The 18,158-nt window shown below is 45.0% G+C and overlaps 1 protein-coding gene across 4 annotated transcripts in view; it reads left to right on the forward strand.

The window, feature by feature from the left end:
* SLC44A2 (solute carrier family 44 member 2 (CTL2 blood group)) overlaps positions 1-18,158 on the forward strand; it is a 91,563-nt gene that overhangs the window by 56,344 nt on the left and 17,061 nt on the right. For all 4 annotated transcript variants that reach the window (XM_077262020.1, XM_077262022.1, XM_077262023.1 and 1 more), the window contains exons 2-5: positions 6,479-6,527; positions 8,591-8,664; positions 11,237-11,321; positions 11,811-11,895. In XM_077262020.1, the coding sequence (XP_077118135.1) occupies positions 6,479-6,527; positions 8,591-8,664; positions 11,237-11,321; positions 11,811-11,895 (293 nt within the window). The remainder of the gene's footprint in view (positions 1-6,478; positions 6,528-8,590; positions 8,665-11,236; positions 11,322-11,810; positions 11,896-18,158) is intronic.

Here is an 18,158-nt window from a genome sequence, read left to right on the forward strand (position 1 = left end):
ACCACTCACAATAGGTGATGTCACAGCTCACCACCTCATATAATGACCTCGGCACAGGTCACGGAGCATGCCCACGACACTCTCTCATAGAAGCCAATGAACATGTCGAGTCTACAGATTTCTATTGTCCGTGTGGCTACTATAAAGCCATTTTCTCAATGCTTTTACCATTGCAGACAAGATGGCCGGGCCCAAATACAATGGTCAAAAGTATAGGTGATTTGTTTACAAAGGACATGGCGGCCCCGACTCACAGCAGTCATAGTTACCCATAGCGACCAATCCCTGCTCTGCTTTCATTTCTGAAACTGTTGTGGTAAAATAAAAGCTGCCCTCTGATTGGTTCTTGTTTCAGTCATGGCGTCTTGTGAATCCTTCTGTCTGGATCTTGGCTTTCGGCCGGGCCCAGAGTCGGCGTCTTCTATCGTGACTCTCGCTAAATAACTTTCATTGTTCTGAGACATTCCCTATAGCCACATGAAATGGCGCTGTCTCTGAGGCGTCTGAAATCCCAAATTCCTGACGGGTTTGATGTGGGGGGAGGGGGTCGCTTTTATATTCTATATGGTTTAAAGCCTTAAAGGGGTTATCCATCGCCTCTCTTTGTGACAGTTGGAGCTGACGGGTGCTACTCTAATAGGACCGCTTCACATTACATGCTAAGCTGTATGGGCGCCATATTGGCATCACCTCTCTGCCCCCAGTGAGGGAGACATTGCATGACCTGTTTTAAGGGATCAGTCATTTCTCTCGACCACCTCCTCTTACACACGCCCACTCTCCCCGGTTGCTTGTGTTGTCTTGAGACCAATCCTCGCTTTAACAGAAGAACAAAAGGATTGGACATGTTGAAATCCAATCTGCCCGATCCTTAATTTCTCCAATGGAGGTGGACACTCGATACAAATTATACGACCTGATCGGCCGTGTTTGCACTAATGAGTTTTCTTATCCGCTCAAAAAAAGTGATAGTTTATTGCTCAGACAAGGCCATAGATCAATAAAGGTCCCACTTAAAGGGACACTTAAAGGGGTTATTCCCATATTAATCAATGGATATTGCCGGATAGTGCTTGCAAGTACAAGTACTTTTCCAGTTTACTGTTATATAAAATTTTCAGCCATTCTTGAGATATTGGCATTTTTCTTTTTGTTTATTGCTCGTTGCCTTAGAAACCGGCCACCGCTGCTAGACAGCAGAACATGCGCAGTGCTTACAGACTGTTTCATGTTGAGCTTGTAACCTCTGCCCTGAAGCTGACCAGGAGCCACCTAATCTCAGCCAGCATCAGCCCACTGCTTATAAAACTAGATAACAGCGGTGGTCGGTCTCCAAGGCAACGAGCTGTAAGGAACAGAAAAGTGTTATTCTCTCAGGAACGGCTGCAAATTTTAACATGCCGTAAATTGCAAAAGTGTTTGTTTATACGAGGGCTATCCGACAATATGAATCTATGACCACGGGAAGATCCCTTTAAATATAAGGACTGCAAGTGTAAACTGGAGCGGAGTCTCCACGTTTCCTTGTGTGCGGTTGGTAAATGTTTGTTTTCTCAGCCGGTTTGTTCTTTTTCTACAGAAAATCTTGTGTGGATTCTGCTCAATAATCAATAAGAGCCGACATTGGGTGTTTTTAGGTTTTAGTTTTTTTATTTATAGTTCTGAGTCTTGATAGACTGAGATAAGCGGCACAAAAAGATGACATTTTTGCCGCTGATCTCCTTTTGTAAAAATGACCCTGCCCATTTGGCTAAGTTGAGTGTGAATGCTAATGTGATAATGGGTGTATGGGCAAAAATCATTTCTTACCCGACCGTCCTGTAGGCTGACGGCCATCTCTGCGTCTGTCTGATTATTATTGGATTCACTACGGGGTGAAAACTAGTAAAACTACTCGGCCCCTCTTTCGTCAGCTTTCTGTGGGCTTTGTCGTCTCTCCTTTTATGTTGCACAGAACAGACGAAACTGAGAGAAACAACTATTCATGTCAGGGGCAGATCAAAGCTCTTACTGCAGGTGCCTGTAGGGGCCACAAAGTCCCACTGCCACATAGGAGGGAGAGTATTAGGCCTCTTTCACATTTCCGTCGGTACGGGGCCGTCGCAAACCGTCGGGCCGACGTACTGACGGACGTTGTGCAAATAGTGCACAACGTGGGCAGCGCATGCAGTTTTCCGACGCATCTGCTGCCCATAGTGAAGTCCTGGGAGGAGGGGGCGGAGTTCCGGCCGCTCATTCGCGGTCGGAAATAACGGATCCGACGGACAAAAAAAGTTCCCTTGAACGTTTTTTTTTTTTTGTCACGACAGACCGCAAAAACACAACGCATCCGTTGCAAGACGGATGCAACGTGTGGCCATCCATCGCAATCCGTCGTCAATTAAAGTTAATGGCAAAAAAACGCATCCTGCGGGCACATTTGCAGGATCCGTTTTTTGCCAAAACGACGGATTGCGACGGATGGCAAAAAACGGAAGTGTGAAAGAAGCCTTATATATATTGTCTAAGATAGGTGAGGGCCCTGTTACCGATTTTGTATTTGGATAGCAATATATAACTACCATGATACTGCCCCTATGTACAAGAATATAACTACTATAATACTGCTCCTATGTACAAGAATATAACTACTATAATACTGCTCCTATGTACAAGAATATAACTGCTATAATACTGCTCCTATGTACAAGAATATAACTACTATAATACTGCTCCTATGTACAAGAATATAACTGCTATAATACTGCTCCTATGTACAAGAATATAACTACTATAATACTGCCCCTATGTACAAGAATATAACTACTATAATACTGCTCCTATGTACAAGAATATAACTACTATAATACTGCTCCTATGTACAAGAATATAACTACTATAATACTGCTCCTATGTACAAGAATATAACTACTATAATACTGCCCCTATGTACAAGAATATAACTACTATAATACTGCCCCTATGTACAAGAATATAACTACTATAATACTGCCCCTATGTACAAGAATATAACTACTATAATACTGCCCCTATGTACAAGAATATAACTACTATAATACTGCCCCCTATGTACAAGAATATAACTACTATAATACTGCCCCTATGTACAAGAATATAACTACTATAATACTGCCCCTATGTACAAGAATATAACTACTATAATACTGCCCCCTATGTACAAGAATATAACTACTATAATACTGCTCCTATGTACAAGAATATAACTACTATAATACTGCCCCTATGTACAAGAATATAACTACTGTAATACTGCTCCTATGTACAAGAATATAACTACTATAATACTGCCCCTATGTACAAGAATATAACTACTATAATACTGCCCCTATGTACAAGAATATAACTACTATAATACTGCCCCTATGTACAAGAATATAACTACTATAATACTGCCCCTATGTACAAGAATATAACTACTATAATACTGCCCCTATGTACAAGAATATAACTACTATAATACTGCCCCTATGTACAAGAATATAACTACTATAATACTGCCCCCTATGTACAAGAATATAACTACTACAATACTGCTCCTATGTACAAGAATATAACTACTATAATACTGCTCCTATGTACAAGAATATAACTACTATAATACTGCCCACTGTGTACAAGAATATAACTACTATAATACTGCTCCCTATGTACAAGAATATAACTGCTATAATACTGCTCCTATGTACAAGAATATAACTACTATAATACTGCTCCTATGTACAAGAATATAACTACTATAATACTGCCGCTATGTACAAGAATATAACTACTATAATACTGCTCCTATGTACAAGAATATAACTACTATAATACTGCCCACTGTGTACAAGAATATAACTACTATAATACTGCCCCTATGTACAAGAATATAACTACTATAATACTGCTCCTATGTACAAGAATATAACTACTATAATACTGCTCCTATGTACAAGAATATAACTACTATAATACTGCTCCTATGTACAAGAATATAACTACTATAATACTGCTCCTATGTACAAGAATATAACTACTATAATACTGCTCCTATGTACAAGAATATAACTACTATAATACTGCTCCTATGTACAAGAATATAACTACTATAATACTGCCCACTGTGTACAAGAATATAACTACTATAATACTGCTCCCTATGTACAAGAATATAACTGCTATAATACTGCTCCTATGTACAAGAATATAACTACTATAATACTGCTCCTATGTACAAGAATATAACTACTATAATACTGCCCACTGTGTACAAGAATATAACTACTATAATACTGCTCCCTATGTACAAGAATATAACTGCTATAATACTGCTCCTATGTACAAGAATATAACTACTATAATACTGCTCCTATGTACAAGAATATAACTACTATAATACTGCCGCTATGTACAAGAATATAACTACTATAATACTGCTCCTATGTACAAGAATATAACTACTATAATACTGCCCACTGTGTACAAGAATATAACTACTATAATACTGCCCCTATGTACAAGAATATAACTACTATAATACTGCTCCTATGTACAAGAATATAACTACTATAATACTGCTCCTATGTACAAGAATATAACTACTATAATACTGCCCACTGTGTACAAGAATATAACTACTATAATACTGCTCCCTATGTACAAGAATATAACTACTATAATACTGCCCCCTATATACAAGAATATAACTACTATAATACTGCCCCTATGTACAAGAATATAACTACTATAGTACTGCTCCTATGTACAAGAATATAAGTACTATAATACTGCCCCCTATGTACAAGAATATAACTGCTATAATACTGTCCTATATACAAGAATATAACTACTATAATACTGCTCCTATGTACAAGAATATAACTACTATAATACTGCTCCCTATGTACAAGAATATAACTACTATAATACAGCCCCTATGTACAAGAATATAACTACTATAATACTGCCCCTATGTACAAGAATATAACTACTATAGTACTGCTCCTATGTACAAGAATATAAGTACTATAATACTGCCCCCTATGTACAAGAATATAACTGCTATAATACTGTCCTATATACAAGAATATAACTATTATAATACTGCTCCTATGTACAAGAATATAACTACTATAATACTGCTCCCTATGTACAAGAATATAACTACTATAATACAGCCCCTATGTACAAGAATATAACTACTATAATACAGCCCCTATGTACAAGAATATAACTACTATAATACTGCTCCCTATGTACAAGAATATAACTACTATAATACTGCCCCCTATGTACAAGAATATAACTGCTATAATACTGTCCTATATACAAGAATATAACTACTATAATACTTCCCCTATGTACAAGAATATAACTACTATAATACAGCCCCTATGTACAAGAATATAACTACTATAATACAGCCCCTATGTACAAGAATATAACTACTATAATACAGCCCCTATGTACAAGAATATAACTACTATAATACAGCCCCTATGTACAAGAATATAACTACTATAATACAGCCCCTATGTACAAGAATATAACTACTATAATACAGCCCCTATGTACAAGAATATAACTACTATAATACAGCCCCTATGTACAAGAATATAACTACTATAATACTGCTCCTATGTACAAGAATATAACTACTATAATACTGCTCCCTATGTACAAGAATATAACTACTATAATACAGCCCCTATGTACAAGAATATATACTCTGGGTGTTCCCTCAGCAATGTGTTGCGGTATTTCTGGGATGGCTCGGGCCCCCAGCAGGGTGGTGTTCTTCAGCTCTCTATGATTATAGTCTTGTACTGACCATGATGACAATAGTAGAACAAGATTATAGCGCTGTCTTGTACACGGACGGCTTTATATATAGATACATGGGCAGATGGGAAAAATTTTAAAAATGTACCATGAAAAGTAAAACCATGAAAAACAACATGGTATTGACAAGAAAAAATGCTGCTACGTTATGCACATTTCTCACGCTTTTGTATTGCATTTTAGTCTTTAAAGTGCAGTCCAGCTGGGGAGGGGGCTCCGTCCTCACACATCTCTATATATCGGTAATATGTAATTTCTGGCTTCTCCTGATCGTCCCCTTCTCGACTCTGCGCTGCCTCATTTAGCCAAAATTAGAGAGTAGAGCGCAAAGACGAATTCTTGGCCTGGAATATGCAGCCAGAGATCGCCCGGCACATATGTAGGAGGGACGGGCGGAAAATGTGTTCTCTTGGCAAACAAGACATTTAATACTGTAAATTTAAAGGGCCATACACTCCAAAATGGAAATGAATAAATGTGCGATATCAGTGTAAATTCTGCTGTCACCCATCTTTCCCATACTTCTGAATGGTAATTGTTTATTCTGTGGTGGAGATTCTAGGCACCAGGGGGCACACTTTTTTTCCTTTGCTTTTGTTAAAAAAAAAATGTCTCATTATTTTTATTTTATTTTTAGGAGAACCAAGGAAATATGATCCGAGCTTCAAAGGTCCCATACATAACAGGTAACTTATTAATACAGATTGTGTGGTCGGTGCACGAGTTCTTAAGTTTGCCTTTAACTAGGACTCGCTAACTGCCCAGGGAGAGTCTGGTCCAGCTGGGCTGGAGGATGGAGCTGCTCTACAGTAATAACTACTGACCTCTACCCATATTGCTGCCATAGATCACTGGGGATCCTGATATTGCCCATTTCATTGGTCACTTCCCTGGACCACCAGGGACCCTAACTTTACCCCATTCACTGCCCTAGACCACCAGCGATTTTGGTTTTAACCTCGTTCTCTGCTCTGGACCACCTGATATTTACTCTATTCTCTGACCTAGACCACCAAGGATCTTAAAATGTTCTCCTTTTACTGCTATAGACACTAAAACATCCTAGTATTTTACTGCCCAAGACTTCCAGGTATCCTAGAATGCACCGCATTTTTCTGCCCTGGATTATTGGGAATCCTGGCATTTACCCCTCTCGCTGCCCTAGATCACTAGGGTACTTGACATGAACCCTTTTTACTACTTCAGACCACAATGGACCTTCACATGAACCGCTTTTCTGACCACTAGGGATATTGACATCCACCCCTCTCGCTACCCTAGATCACCAGGGATCTTTTCATTCACTCATTTTGCTGCCTTGGACCACCAAGGATCCTAAAATGTACCCACTTTGTTGCCCTGGACCACCAAAGATCCTGGCATTTACCCCTCTCACTAATCTGGACCACAGAGACCTTGGAATTCACTCCATTTGCTACCCTAGGCCACCAGGTATCCTAAAATGAAAATGCTTTGCTGCCCTGGACCACCAGGGATCCTGCATTTACCCCTTCTCACTTCCCAAGACCATCAGGGATCCTGGCATTTACCCCTTCTCCCTACCCTAGACCACCAAGGATCCTGGCATTTACCCCTTCTTCCTATGCTAGACCACCAGAGATCATGGCATTTACCCCTTCTTTTTACCCTAGACCACCAGGGATTCCTGCATTTACCCCTTGTCACTATCCTAGACCACGAGGGATCCTGGCATATACCCCTTCTCACTATCCTAGACCACGAGGGATCCTGGCATATACCCCTTCTCACTACTCTAGACCACCAGGGATTCCTGCATTTACCCCTTCTCACTACCCGAGACCACCAGGGATCCTGGCATTTACCCTTCTTACGACCCTAGACAACCAGGGATCCTGGAAGACCCTTCAGTGTCTTGCCACCTGAGATCTTAAGATTAAAACTGCTGTTTACTGACTACAAAAGCTTCTAGATGATGATGACGAAGTTGATCATCCATCATCATCTCCTTCCAGACGAACACGGAGAAAATAATCCATACTGAGTTTCCTACCGCGGCCGCCCATTTCTGCGGCCGGCCAACAAGTGCCTTAAGTGCCTCATAAATCTGATGCTTTCCTAGGAAGCCTTGTTTGTTGTTTGTTTCCTTCCATCGTCCCCTCCTCCATCATTACAGTATTACACTCCGTGTATGCTGCCATATTCTAGCCATACTGGGCTAGTACAGGCCAGGCGTGGTGTGTGATGAGCCAGGCGTGGTGTGTGATGAGCCAGGCGTAGTGTGTGATGAGCCAGGCGTGGAGTGTGTGATGAGCCAGGCGTGGAGTGTGTGATGAGCCAGGCGTGGAGTGTGATGAGCCAGGCGTGGAGTGTGATGAGCCAGGCGTGGAGTGTGATGAGCCAGGCGTGGCTCATGAGTGGATGGCTCTGATAACGGGGTGACTCATGGGCTCCTGTCATATAGAAATGTGATCTGCCTCGTATCGTCTTCCACGCCGCCCACACATGAAATATAGGAATCTTCTCTATTCACATTCAAAGCACCTGGTGAAATTCGGCAGCCTTCTGTATACAGGAGAGCAGTGCATTCTGGGAGCGCAGATGCTTTTGCTTTGACTGTGAATAGAGACTTATGAAAAAATCTTGGCAATCTGATGGGACTGTACAGTTAATGTGGGAGGTGCGGGGCGATGTCGGGGTGTCCCTCTGTGCGGTATATTCTGTACACCGGTGTGGTACTTCATCTTTAACCCTTCTCTGTGTGTTGCAGAGGCTGTACGGACATCCTGTGCTGTATACTCATCGTTCTCGCCATTATTGCGTATGTGGCGGTGGGGATTGTCGGTGAGTATCCGCACGCGTTCAGGCTCATGATGACAAATTCTGCAACTCTTTCTAATAAACGATTGGCTCATGAAGGTCGGCGTTGTCCGACGCTCCCGATTCAGGAAGAGGCGTAGGCGACTCCAGCACGTGAACAAGTGGTAGGGTTATTGCAGAATGTAGTGAGGTGACAGCGGGGTCATTGAAGAATGTAGTGAGGGGACAGCGGGGTCATTGCAGGATGTAGTGAGGGGACAGCGGGGTCATTGCAGAATGTAGTGAGGGGACAGCGGGGTTATTGCAGAATGTAGTGAGGTGACGGTGGGGTTATTGTAGAATGTAGTGAGGTGATGGCGGGGTCATTGTAGAATGTAGTGAGGCGACGGCGGGGTCATTGCAGGATGTAGTGAGGCGACAGCAGGGCTATTGCACAGTGTAGTGAGGTGACGGCGGGGTTATTGCAGAATGTAGTGAGATGATGGTGGGGTTATTGCAGGATGTAGTGAGGTGACGGTGGGGGTTATTGCAGGATGTAGTGAGGTGACAGTGGGGTTATTGTAGAATGTAGTGAGGTGACAGCGGGGTCATTGAAGAATGTAGTGAGGGGACAGCGGGGTCATTGCAGGATGTAGTGAGGGGACAGCGGGGTCATTGCAGAATGTAGGGCGGGGGACAGCGGGGTCATTGCAGAATGTAGTGAGGTGACGGCGGGGTCATTGTAGAATGTAGTGAGGCGACGGCGGGGTCATTGCAGGATGTAGTGAGGCGACAGCAGGGCTATTGCACAGTGTAGTGAGGTGACGGCGGGGTTATTGCAGAATGTAGTGAGGTGACGGTGGGGTTATTGCAGGATGTAGTGAGGTGACGGTGGGGTTATTGCAGGGTGTAGTGAGGTGACGGTGGGGTTATTGCAGGGTGTAGTGAGGTGATGGTGGGGTTATTGCAGAATGTAGTGAGGTAACGGGGTTATTGCAGGATGTAGTGAGGTGACGGTGGGGTTATTGCAGGATGTAGTGAGGTGACGGTGGGGTTATTGCAGGATGTAGTGAGGTGACGGTGGGGTTATTGCAGAATGTAGTGAGGTGACAGTGGGGTTATTGCAGGATGTAGTGAGGTGACGGTGGGGTTATTGCAGGATGTAGTGAGGTGACGGTGGGGGTTATTGCAGGATGTAGTGAGGTGACAGTGGGGTTATTGCAGAATGTAGTGAGGTGACGGGGTCATTGCAGGATGTAGTGAGGTGACGGTGGGGTTATTGCAGAATGTAGTGAGGTGACGGGGTCATTGCAGGATGTAGTGAGGTGACGGTGGGGTTATTGCAGAATGTAGTGAGGTGACGGTGGGGTTATTGCAGGATGTAGTGAGGTGACGGTGGGGTTATTGCAGGGTGTAGTGAGGTGACGGGGTTATTGCAGGGTGTAGTGAGGTGACGGTGGGGTTATTGCAGAATATAGTGAGGTGACGGTGGGGTTATTGCAGAATGTAGTGAGGTGACGGTGGGGTTATTGCAGGATGTAGTGAGGTGACGGTGGGGTTATTGCAGAATGTAGTGAGGTGACGGTGGGGTTATTGCAGGATGTAGTGAGGTGACGGAGTTATTGCAGGATGTAGTGAGGTGACGGTGGGGTTATTGCAGGATGTAGTGAGGTGACGGTGGGGTTATTGCAGGATGTAGTGAGGTGACGGTGGAGTTATTGCAGGATGTAGTGAGGTGACGGTGGGGTTATTGCAGGATGTAGTGAGGTGACGGTGGGGTTATTGCAGGATGTAGTGAGGTGACGGTGGGGTTATTGCAGGATGTAGTGAGGTGACGGTGGGGTTATTGCAGAATGTAGTGAGGTGACGGTGGGGTTATTGCAGAATGTAGTGAGGTGACGGTGGGGTTATTGCAGGATGTAGTGAGGTGACGGTGGGGTTATTGCAGAATGTAGTGAGGTGACGGTGGGGTTATTGCAGAATGTAGTGAGGTGACGGTGGGGTTATTGCAGGATGTAGTGAGGTGACGGTGGGGTTATTGCAGGATGTAGTGAGGTGACGGTGGGGTTATTGCAGAATGTAGTGAGGTGACGGTGGGGTTATTGCAGGATGTAGTGAGGTGACGGTGGGGTTATTGCAGGATGTAGTGAGGTGACGGTGGGGTTATTGCAGGATGTAGTGAGGTGACGGTGGGGTTATTGCAGGATGTAGTGAGGTGACGGTGGGGTTATTGCAGAATGTAGTGAGGTGACGGTGGGGTTATTGCAGGATGTAGTGAGGTGACGGTGGGGTTATTGCAGGATGTAGTGAGGTGACGGTGGGGTTATTGCAGGATGTACTGAGATGACGGCAGGGTTATTGCAGAATATAGTGAGGTGACGTCTGGGCTAGAAATTTAGGACTGGAGAGACATTTTGTGGCTGTCAGGTCACCATAAAGGGACGGTGACCGGAGGGATTCTCATCTTGCCACTGGGTGTAAACAGTGATTTACAGAAAGTCAGGATCTGGACTAAGAAAACACATCGAAATGTTCCCAGCTCCGGCCGATACGTCGGGCATCGGGGCCACAGTGTGATGTCCTGTATGTAACTTTTATGGTTGTGTCACTTCCGCAGCCTGGACTTATGGAGATCCACGAAAAGTCATCTACCCAACAGACAGCAAGGGCCAGTTCTGCGGACAAGCCGGGACCCCCAACGAGTAAGAGCTGCCGAGATCATATACTGACTTCTTCTTTCTATATATTGTCTCATAAGATAATGTCCAGAGGACACTGTAGAGGGGCCTGGACAGGACCCCCTCCCGTCTCTCCTTGTTGATAACAGTTGGGTGGGGAGAAATCTCCAGGAAACTAGACCTGGCCTTTTTTTTTTAGGGACAACCCCTTTTAATACTTGTCAATGACCACAGCTTCAAGGGTCCGAATCCCCTGGATAGCTGGAGACTGACATGAACATAATTGTAGCTGCCTGTTTTGACCACTAGTAGCAGCAGTCATAGATTTATCATTGAGTTCAATGGGAGCTATACAAATCCTTCCGAGAGCTCCCCCTACTGGGGACTGCAGGAAGCCAAATGTTATCACTTAAAGGGGAAGTCCAGGACTGAGTTCCTTGTACCAGATGTGTGAAGATCTGACTCTGCATCCCTGTTATCAGTATCTCAAGTGTCCATTTATTGTCTTCTCAGGAAGAAGCCGTACTTATTTTACTTCAATATCATGAAATGCGCCAGTCCCCTCGTCCTACTGGAATTCCAGTGTCCAACTACCCAGGTGAGTGAATCATCAGGGTGTTGCCCTGTGTCGCCCTTCATCTGGAATTGTGTAATCTGAGTGGGCGGGCTTAACTGGTGTAATATTTGCTCTTTGACCAATCAGCTGCTTCTCCTCCCCCCTTTTTTTTTTTTTTTTTACTGTTTCATTGAAGTCCTGCAGCTGCATCTCCCTCCTCTCCCCTTCTCATTTTTTTTCACTAGATAGACTTTTTGGGTGGATTTAGGAGTTTTCTGAACGTTCAGGGATGCTGTAAGATTTCTTCTTGGTGCACTTTTAATGTACTGCCGAATTAACCCCTTCTCAACCTGGGACACAGCATATGCGTCATGAAAGTCGGTGCCAATCCGACCTGTGACACATATGCTGTGTCACAGAATGATCGCTTTCCTGCAGGTTGGGTGAAAGGGTTAACTGAAATTTCACCCAACCCGCAGGAACAGGGGCTACAATCACCCTGATTGGCTGTTGAAAGTGAAAAAGTCAATCAGGGCAATCGTAATATTTCACCAATGAAGTGAAATATTACAATCGAGCCATGGCTGATGCTGCAGTATCACCGGCCATCGGAGAAGACCAACACCAGGACTCGGGAGGTATGGGGAGGAGTCGGGAGCGCAGCACGGGGGGAGCTGAGGACAGGATGGTGGGGAGAGGAGGGCAGCGGAGGACAGGATGGAGGGCAGATCGCCGCCGTCAGGCGGGGGGGGGGGGCAGATTGCGCAATCTGCCCCCCCCCCCGCCAACGGCGGCGATCTGCCCTCCATCCTGTCCTCCGCTGCCCTCCTCTCCCCTCCATCCTGTCCTCAGCTCCCCCCGTGCTGCGCTCCCAACTCCTCCCCATACCTCCCGAGTCCTGGTGTTGGTCTTCTCCGATGGGTGCCGCCATCTTCCAAAATGGTGGGCGCATGCGCAGTGCGCCCGCCGAATCGGCTTGCCGGTAGATTCGTTCATTCATTCGAGGTACATTTTGATCACTGTGATGGGGTCTATCACAGTGATCAAAATAAAAAAAATTGTAAATAACCCCCCCCCCCTTTATCACCCCCATAGGTAGGGAAAATAATGAAATAAAGAAAGTAAATATATTTATTTTTTATTTTTCTACTAGTGTTAGGGTTAGAATTAGGGTTTGAATTAGGGTTAAAATTAGGGTAGGGTTGGAGTTAGGGTATGTGCACACGGTGCGGATTTGGCTGCGGATCCACAGCGGATTGGCTGCTGCGGATTCGCAGCAGCTGCTGCGGATTCGCAGCAGCTTACCATCACGTTTAGGGTATGTGCACACGCTGCAGATTTGCCTGCGGATTTTTCCGCAGCGGATTTATGAAAAACGCAGGTAAAAGGCACTGCGTTTTACCTGCGGATTTCCTGCGGAATTACCGCGGATTTACTGTGGTTTTTGTGTGGATTCCACTGCGGTTTTACACCTGCAGTTTTCTATTATGGAGCAGGTATAAAACCGCTGTGGATTCCACACAAAGAATTGACATGCTGCGGAAAATAAACGGCTGCGTTTCCGCGCGGTTATTTCCTCAGCATGTGCACTGCGGATTGCGTTTCCCATAGGTTCACATTGTACTGTAAACGCATGGGAAACTGCTGCGGACCCGCAGCTGCGGAAACGCAGAGTGTGAACATAGCCTAACACTACCATGTAAACCTGATGGAAAACCAAATCTGCTGTGCACATGGTGCGGAAAATTACGCGCGGAAACGTTGCGTTGTATTTTCCGCAGCATGTCAATTCTTTGTGCGATTTTCACAGCGGTTTACACCTGCTCCACAATGGGAATCCGCAGGTGTAAAACGCAGGTGAAATCCGCACAAAAAAAGCAGGAAATCCACGGTAAATCCACAGGTAAAACGCAGTGCGTTTTACCTGCGGATTTTTTTCAAAAACGTTGCAGAAAAATCCGCAAACTAATCCGCAAACTAATCCGCAACGTGGGCACATAGCCTTGGAGTTAGGGTTGGAATTGGAGTTAGGGTTGGAATTGGAGGTAGGGTTGAAATAAATTTAAACCGTGGGTGTCTTAAATTTCCGACGGTAATGCTTATGGTCAAAGTGTGGGGTAAAATTAAAAGTTTAAGAGGGATTACTGGGTTCACGAGGTATACCCCTATATGGGATAATCCATACCTGCCGCAGTTGAGGACATTGAAGGGGTTTGCGCAATGGCGAAGAGTGGGTATCTGGTGGCTCTCTCAGCTGATAGATGGGGGTGTATTTAAATGATTTGAGGACTTACGAAAGGAGTTCTCACTTCAGCATTCTGTATTTTATCAGTATTTACAAGTAAGACACGCTTATATAATGCAGACTCCTATACACCCTATTATTATACATCACGATACTGTTATTAATAGGCTCGGTTCACAGGCATCTACAAGGGGACTCATTTCATTCGTGTACGGGGAGCTCCTCTCGAGGGTGCTATTAGGTCACCCGATGACTGCATTAGCGAAATGGGAACAACAAGTGGGGGGGATTTCAGTAGATCAATGGGAGTCAATAATGCAAATGATCCCTCAGTGAGCCTAACCGTCTGTCTCAACTATCTATCCTTTATAGGGTTTACAAGACTCTAAGTGGCTGTTTGATTTGGGTCTAAGGCCAAATTCAAAATGTCGCAAGTGTACGCTCGATAATAGAGATATCCTACATGTTCTGGACGTGTCCCTGTATACAAATATTCTGGATTGTGGTTCTGAACTTAATATATATGGCCACAGAGCAGGATATTCCCAGAGACCTTATTGTCTGTGTGCTTGGATATGTTGAGGAGGCGGGAGGAGATGATTATTCACAAATAGCTGTTGCCAGAATGCTTTTTACTGCTAGAAAATTAATAGCATATCACTGGATCTCATATAAAGTTCCCACGAGGAAAGAATATGTAAATAAGCTAAACCTCATACTATGCAGAGAGAAGGCCATTTATCTTAAACGGGGTAGACCGGCAGTGTTTGAGAAAATTTGGGCAGGATGGTTGAATGTTCCGGGCTTACCGTCTGTAAGTTTATTCTCGTGATACCATGTTTATATCACCCTGAAAGTGATTTAGTTGTACTCCATGACTGGTGCTTTGGGATATGTGCCTTATCTATGTCTGTATTTTTCTTGTGATATAGTTTATCATTGGACCAGGGTTGAGTAGGGGGGGGAGCGGTTGGGAATGGGGGAAAGATTGTGTGGTAGTTTGGTGAAAATTCTGTTATGTTCTGAAAACTTTAATAAAAAATATCTGATTAAAAAAAAGGGTTGGAATTAGAGTTGGGGTTGGAATTAGAGTTAAGATTAGGGTTAGGGGTGTGTTGGGGTTAGGGTTGTGGTTAGGGGTGTGTTGGGGTTAGGGTTATATCTAGAGTTGGGATTAGGGTTTGGGGTGTGTTGGGGTTAGTGTTGTAGTTAGAATTGAGGGGTTTCCACTGTTTAGGTACATCAGGGGTCTCCAAACGCAACATGGCGCCACCATTGATTCCAGCCAATCTTGCGTTCAAAAAGTCAAATGGTGCTCCCTCCCTTCCGAGCCCCGAAGTGCACCCAAACAGTGGTTTACCCAAACATATGGGGCATAAGCGTACTCAGGAAAAATTGCACAACTTTGGGGGTCTAATTTCTCCTGTTACCCTGGGGAAAATAAAAAAATTGGGGGCTAAAATATTTTTTGGGGAAAAAAATGATTTTTTATTTTTATAACACAGAGCAGTAAACTTCTGTGAAGCACTTGGGGGTTCAAAGTGCTCACCACACATCTAGATAAGTTACTTTGGGGGGTCTAGTTTCCAAAATGGTGTCACTTGTGGGGGGGTTCTAATGTTTAGGCACATCAGGGGCTCTCCAAACGCAACGTGACGCCCGCAGACCAATCCATCAAAGTCTGCATTCCAAAACGTCACTACTTCCCTTCCGAGCCCCGACGTGTGCCCAAACAGTGGTTCTCTCCTACATATGGGGTATCATCGTACTCAGGAGAAACTGGACAACAACTTTTGGGGTCAAATTTCTCCTGACACCCTTGTGAAAATAAAAAATTGTGAGCTAAAAAATAATTTTTGAGGAAAGAAAAGTGATTTTTTATTTTCACGGCTCTGCGTTATAAACTTCTGTGAAGAACTTGGGAGATCAAAGTGCTCACCATACATCTAGATAAGTTCCTTGGGAGGTCTAGTTTCTAGAATGGGGTCACTTGTGGGGGAGTTCAAATGTTTAGGCACACAGGGGCTCTCCAAAGGCGACATGGTGACGGCTAACGATTGGAGCTAATTTTTCATTCAAAAAGTCAAATGGCGCTCCTTCCCTTCCGAGCCCTGCCGTGCGCCCAAACAGTGGTTTACCCCCACATGTGAGGTATTGTTGTACTCAGGAGAAATAACCCAACAACTTGTAGGATCCATTTATCCTGTTCCATGTGAAAATGAAAAAATTGAGGCTAAAAAAATTTTTTGTGAGGAAAAAAAAGGTACTTTTTCATTTTTACGGATCAGTTTGTGAAGCGCCTGGGGGTTCAAAGTGCTCACTATGCATCTAGATAAGTTTCTTGGGGGGGCGGGTCTAGTTTCCAAAATGGGGTCACTTGTGGGGGAGCTCCAATCTTTAGGCACACAGGGGCTCTCCAAACGCGACATGGTGTCCGCTAACGATTGGAGCCAATTTTTCATTCAAAAAGTCAAATGGCGCTCCTCCCCTTCCGAGCCCTGCCGTGCGCCCAAACAGTGGTTTCCCCCCACATATAGAGTTTGTGTACTCAGGACAAATTGTACAACCTACGGGGTCCAGTTTCTCCTTTTGCCCTTGGGAAAATAAAAAAAAATGGTTGCTAAAAGATCATTTTTGTGACTAAAAAGTTAAATGTTCATTTTTATTTCCTTCCATGTTGCTTCTGCTGCTGTGAAACACCTAAAGGGTTAATAAACTTCTTGAATGTGGTTTTGAGTACCTCGAGGAGTGCAGTTTTTAGAATGGTGTCACTTTTGGGTATTTTCAGCCATATAGACCCCTCAAACTGACTTCAAATGTGAGGTGGTCCCTAAAAAAATGGTTTTGTAAACTTTGTTGTAAAAATGAGAAATTGCAGGGCAACTTTTAACCCCTATAACTTCCTGCAAAAAAAAAAATGTTGTTTCCAAAATTGTGCTGATGTAAAGTAGACATGTGGGAAATGTTATTTATTAACTATTTTGTGTCACATAACTCTGGTTTAACAGAATAAAAATTCAAAATGTGAAAATTGCGAAATTTTAAAAATTTTCTCCAAATTTCCGATTTTTTTTTTTCACAAATAAACGCAAAAATTATCGACCTAAATTTACCACTAACATGAAGCCCAATATGTCACGAAAAAACAATCTCAGAACCGCTAGGATCGGTTGAAGCGTTCCTGAGTTATCTAATATATAATTGCCTAGAATACTACTTCCTGCAATTTGTGCCAACTTCCGTGGCTTTGTCCGGAGCTAATGTCCGGAGCTAATGTCCGGAGATAAGTGACGTCACCAGTGTCCTACACCCAGGCAGAGCACAGGGGCCCCAGGCAGCATATGGGGCCCCAGGCAGAGCACAGTGGCCCCAGGCAGAGCACAGGGGCCCCAGGCAGCATATGGGGCCCCAGGCAGAGCACAGTGGCCCCAGGCAGAGCACAGTGGCCCCAGGCAGAGCACAGTGGCCCCAGGCAGAGCACAGTGGCCCCAGGCAGAGCACAGTGGCCCCAGGCAGAGCACAGGGGCCCCAGGCAGCATATGGGGCCCCAGGCAGAGCACAGGGGCCCCAGGCAGCATATGGGGCCCCAGGCAGAGCACAGTGGCCCCAGGCAGAACATGGGGCCCCAGGCAGAGCACATGGGGCCCCAGGCAGAGCACATGGGGCCCCAGGCAGAGCACATGGGGCCCCAGGCAGAGCACAGGGGCCCCAGGCAGAGCACAGGGGCCCCAGGCAGCATATGGGGCCCCAGGCAGGGCACAGGGGCCCCAGGCAGCATATGGGGCCCCAGGCAGAGCACAGTGGCCCCAGGCAGAGCACAGGGGCCCCAGGCAGAACATGGGGCCCCAGGCAGAGCACAGGGGCCCCAGGCAGCATATGGGGCCCCAGGCAGAGCACAGGGGCCCCAGGCAGCATATGGGGCCCCAGGCAGAGCACAGTGGCCCCAGGCAGCATATGGGGACCCAGGCAGAGCACAGTGGCCCCAGGCAGAGCACAGGGGCCCCAGGCAGCATATGGGGCCCCAGGCAGAGCACAGTGGTCCCAGGCAGAGCACAGGGGC

This window comes from Ranitomeya variabilis, chromosome 5 (assembly GCF_051348905.1).
Source record: "Ranitomeya variabilis isolate aRanVar5 chromosome 5, aRanVar5.hap1, whole genome shotgun sequence".
NCBI lineage: Eukaryota > Metazoa > Chordata > Amphibia > Anura > Dendrobatidae > Ranitomeya > Ranitomeya variabilis.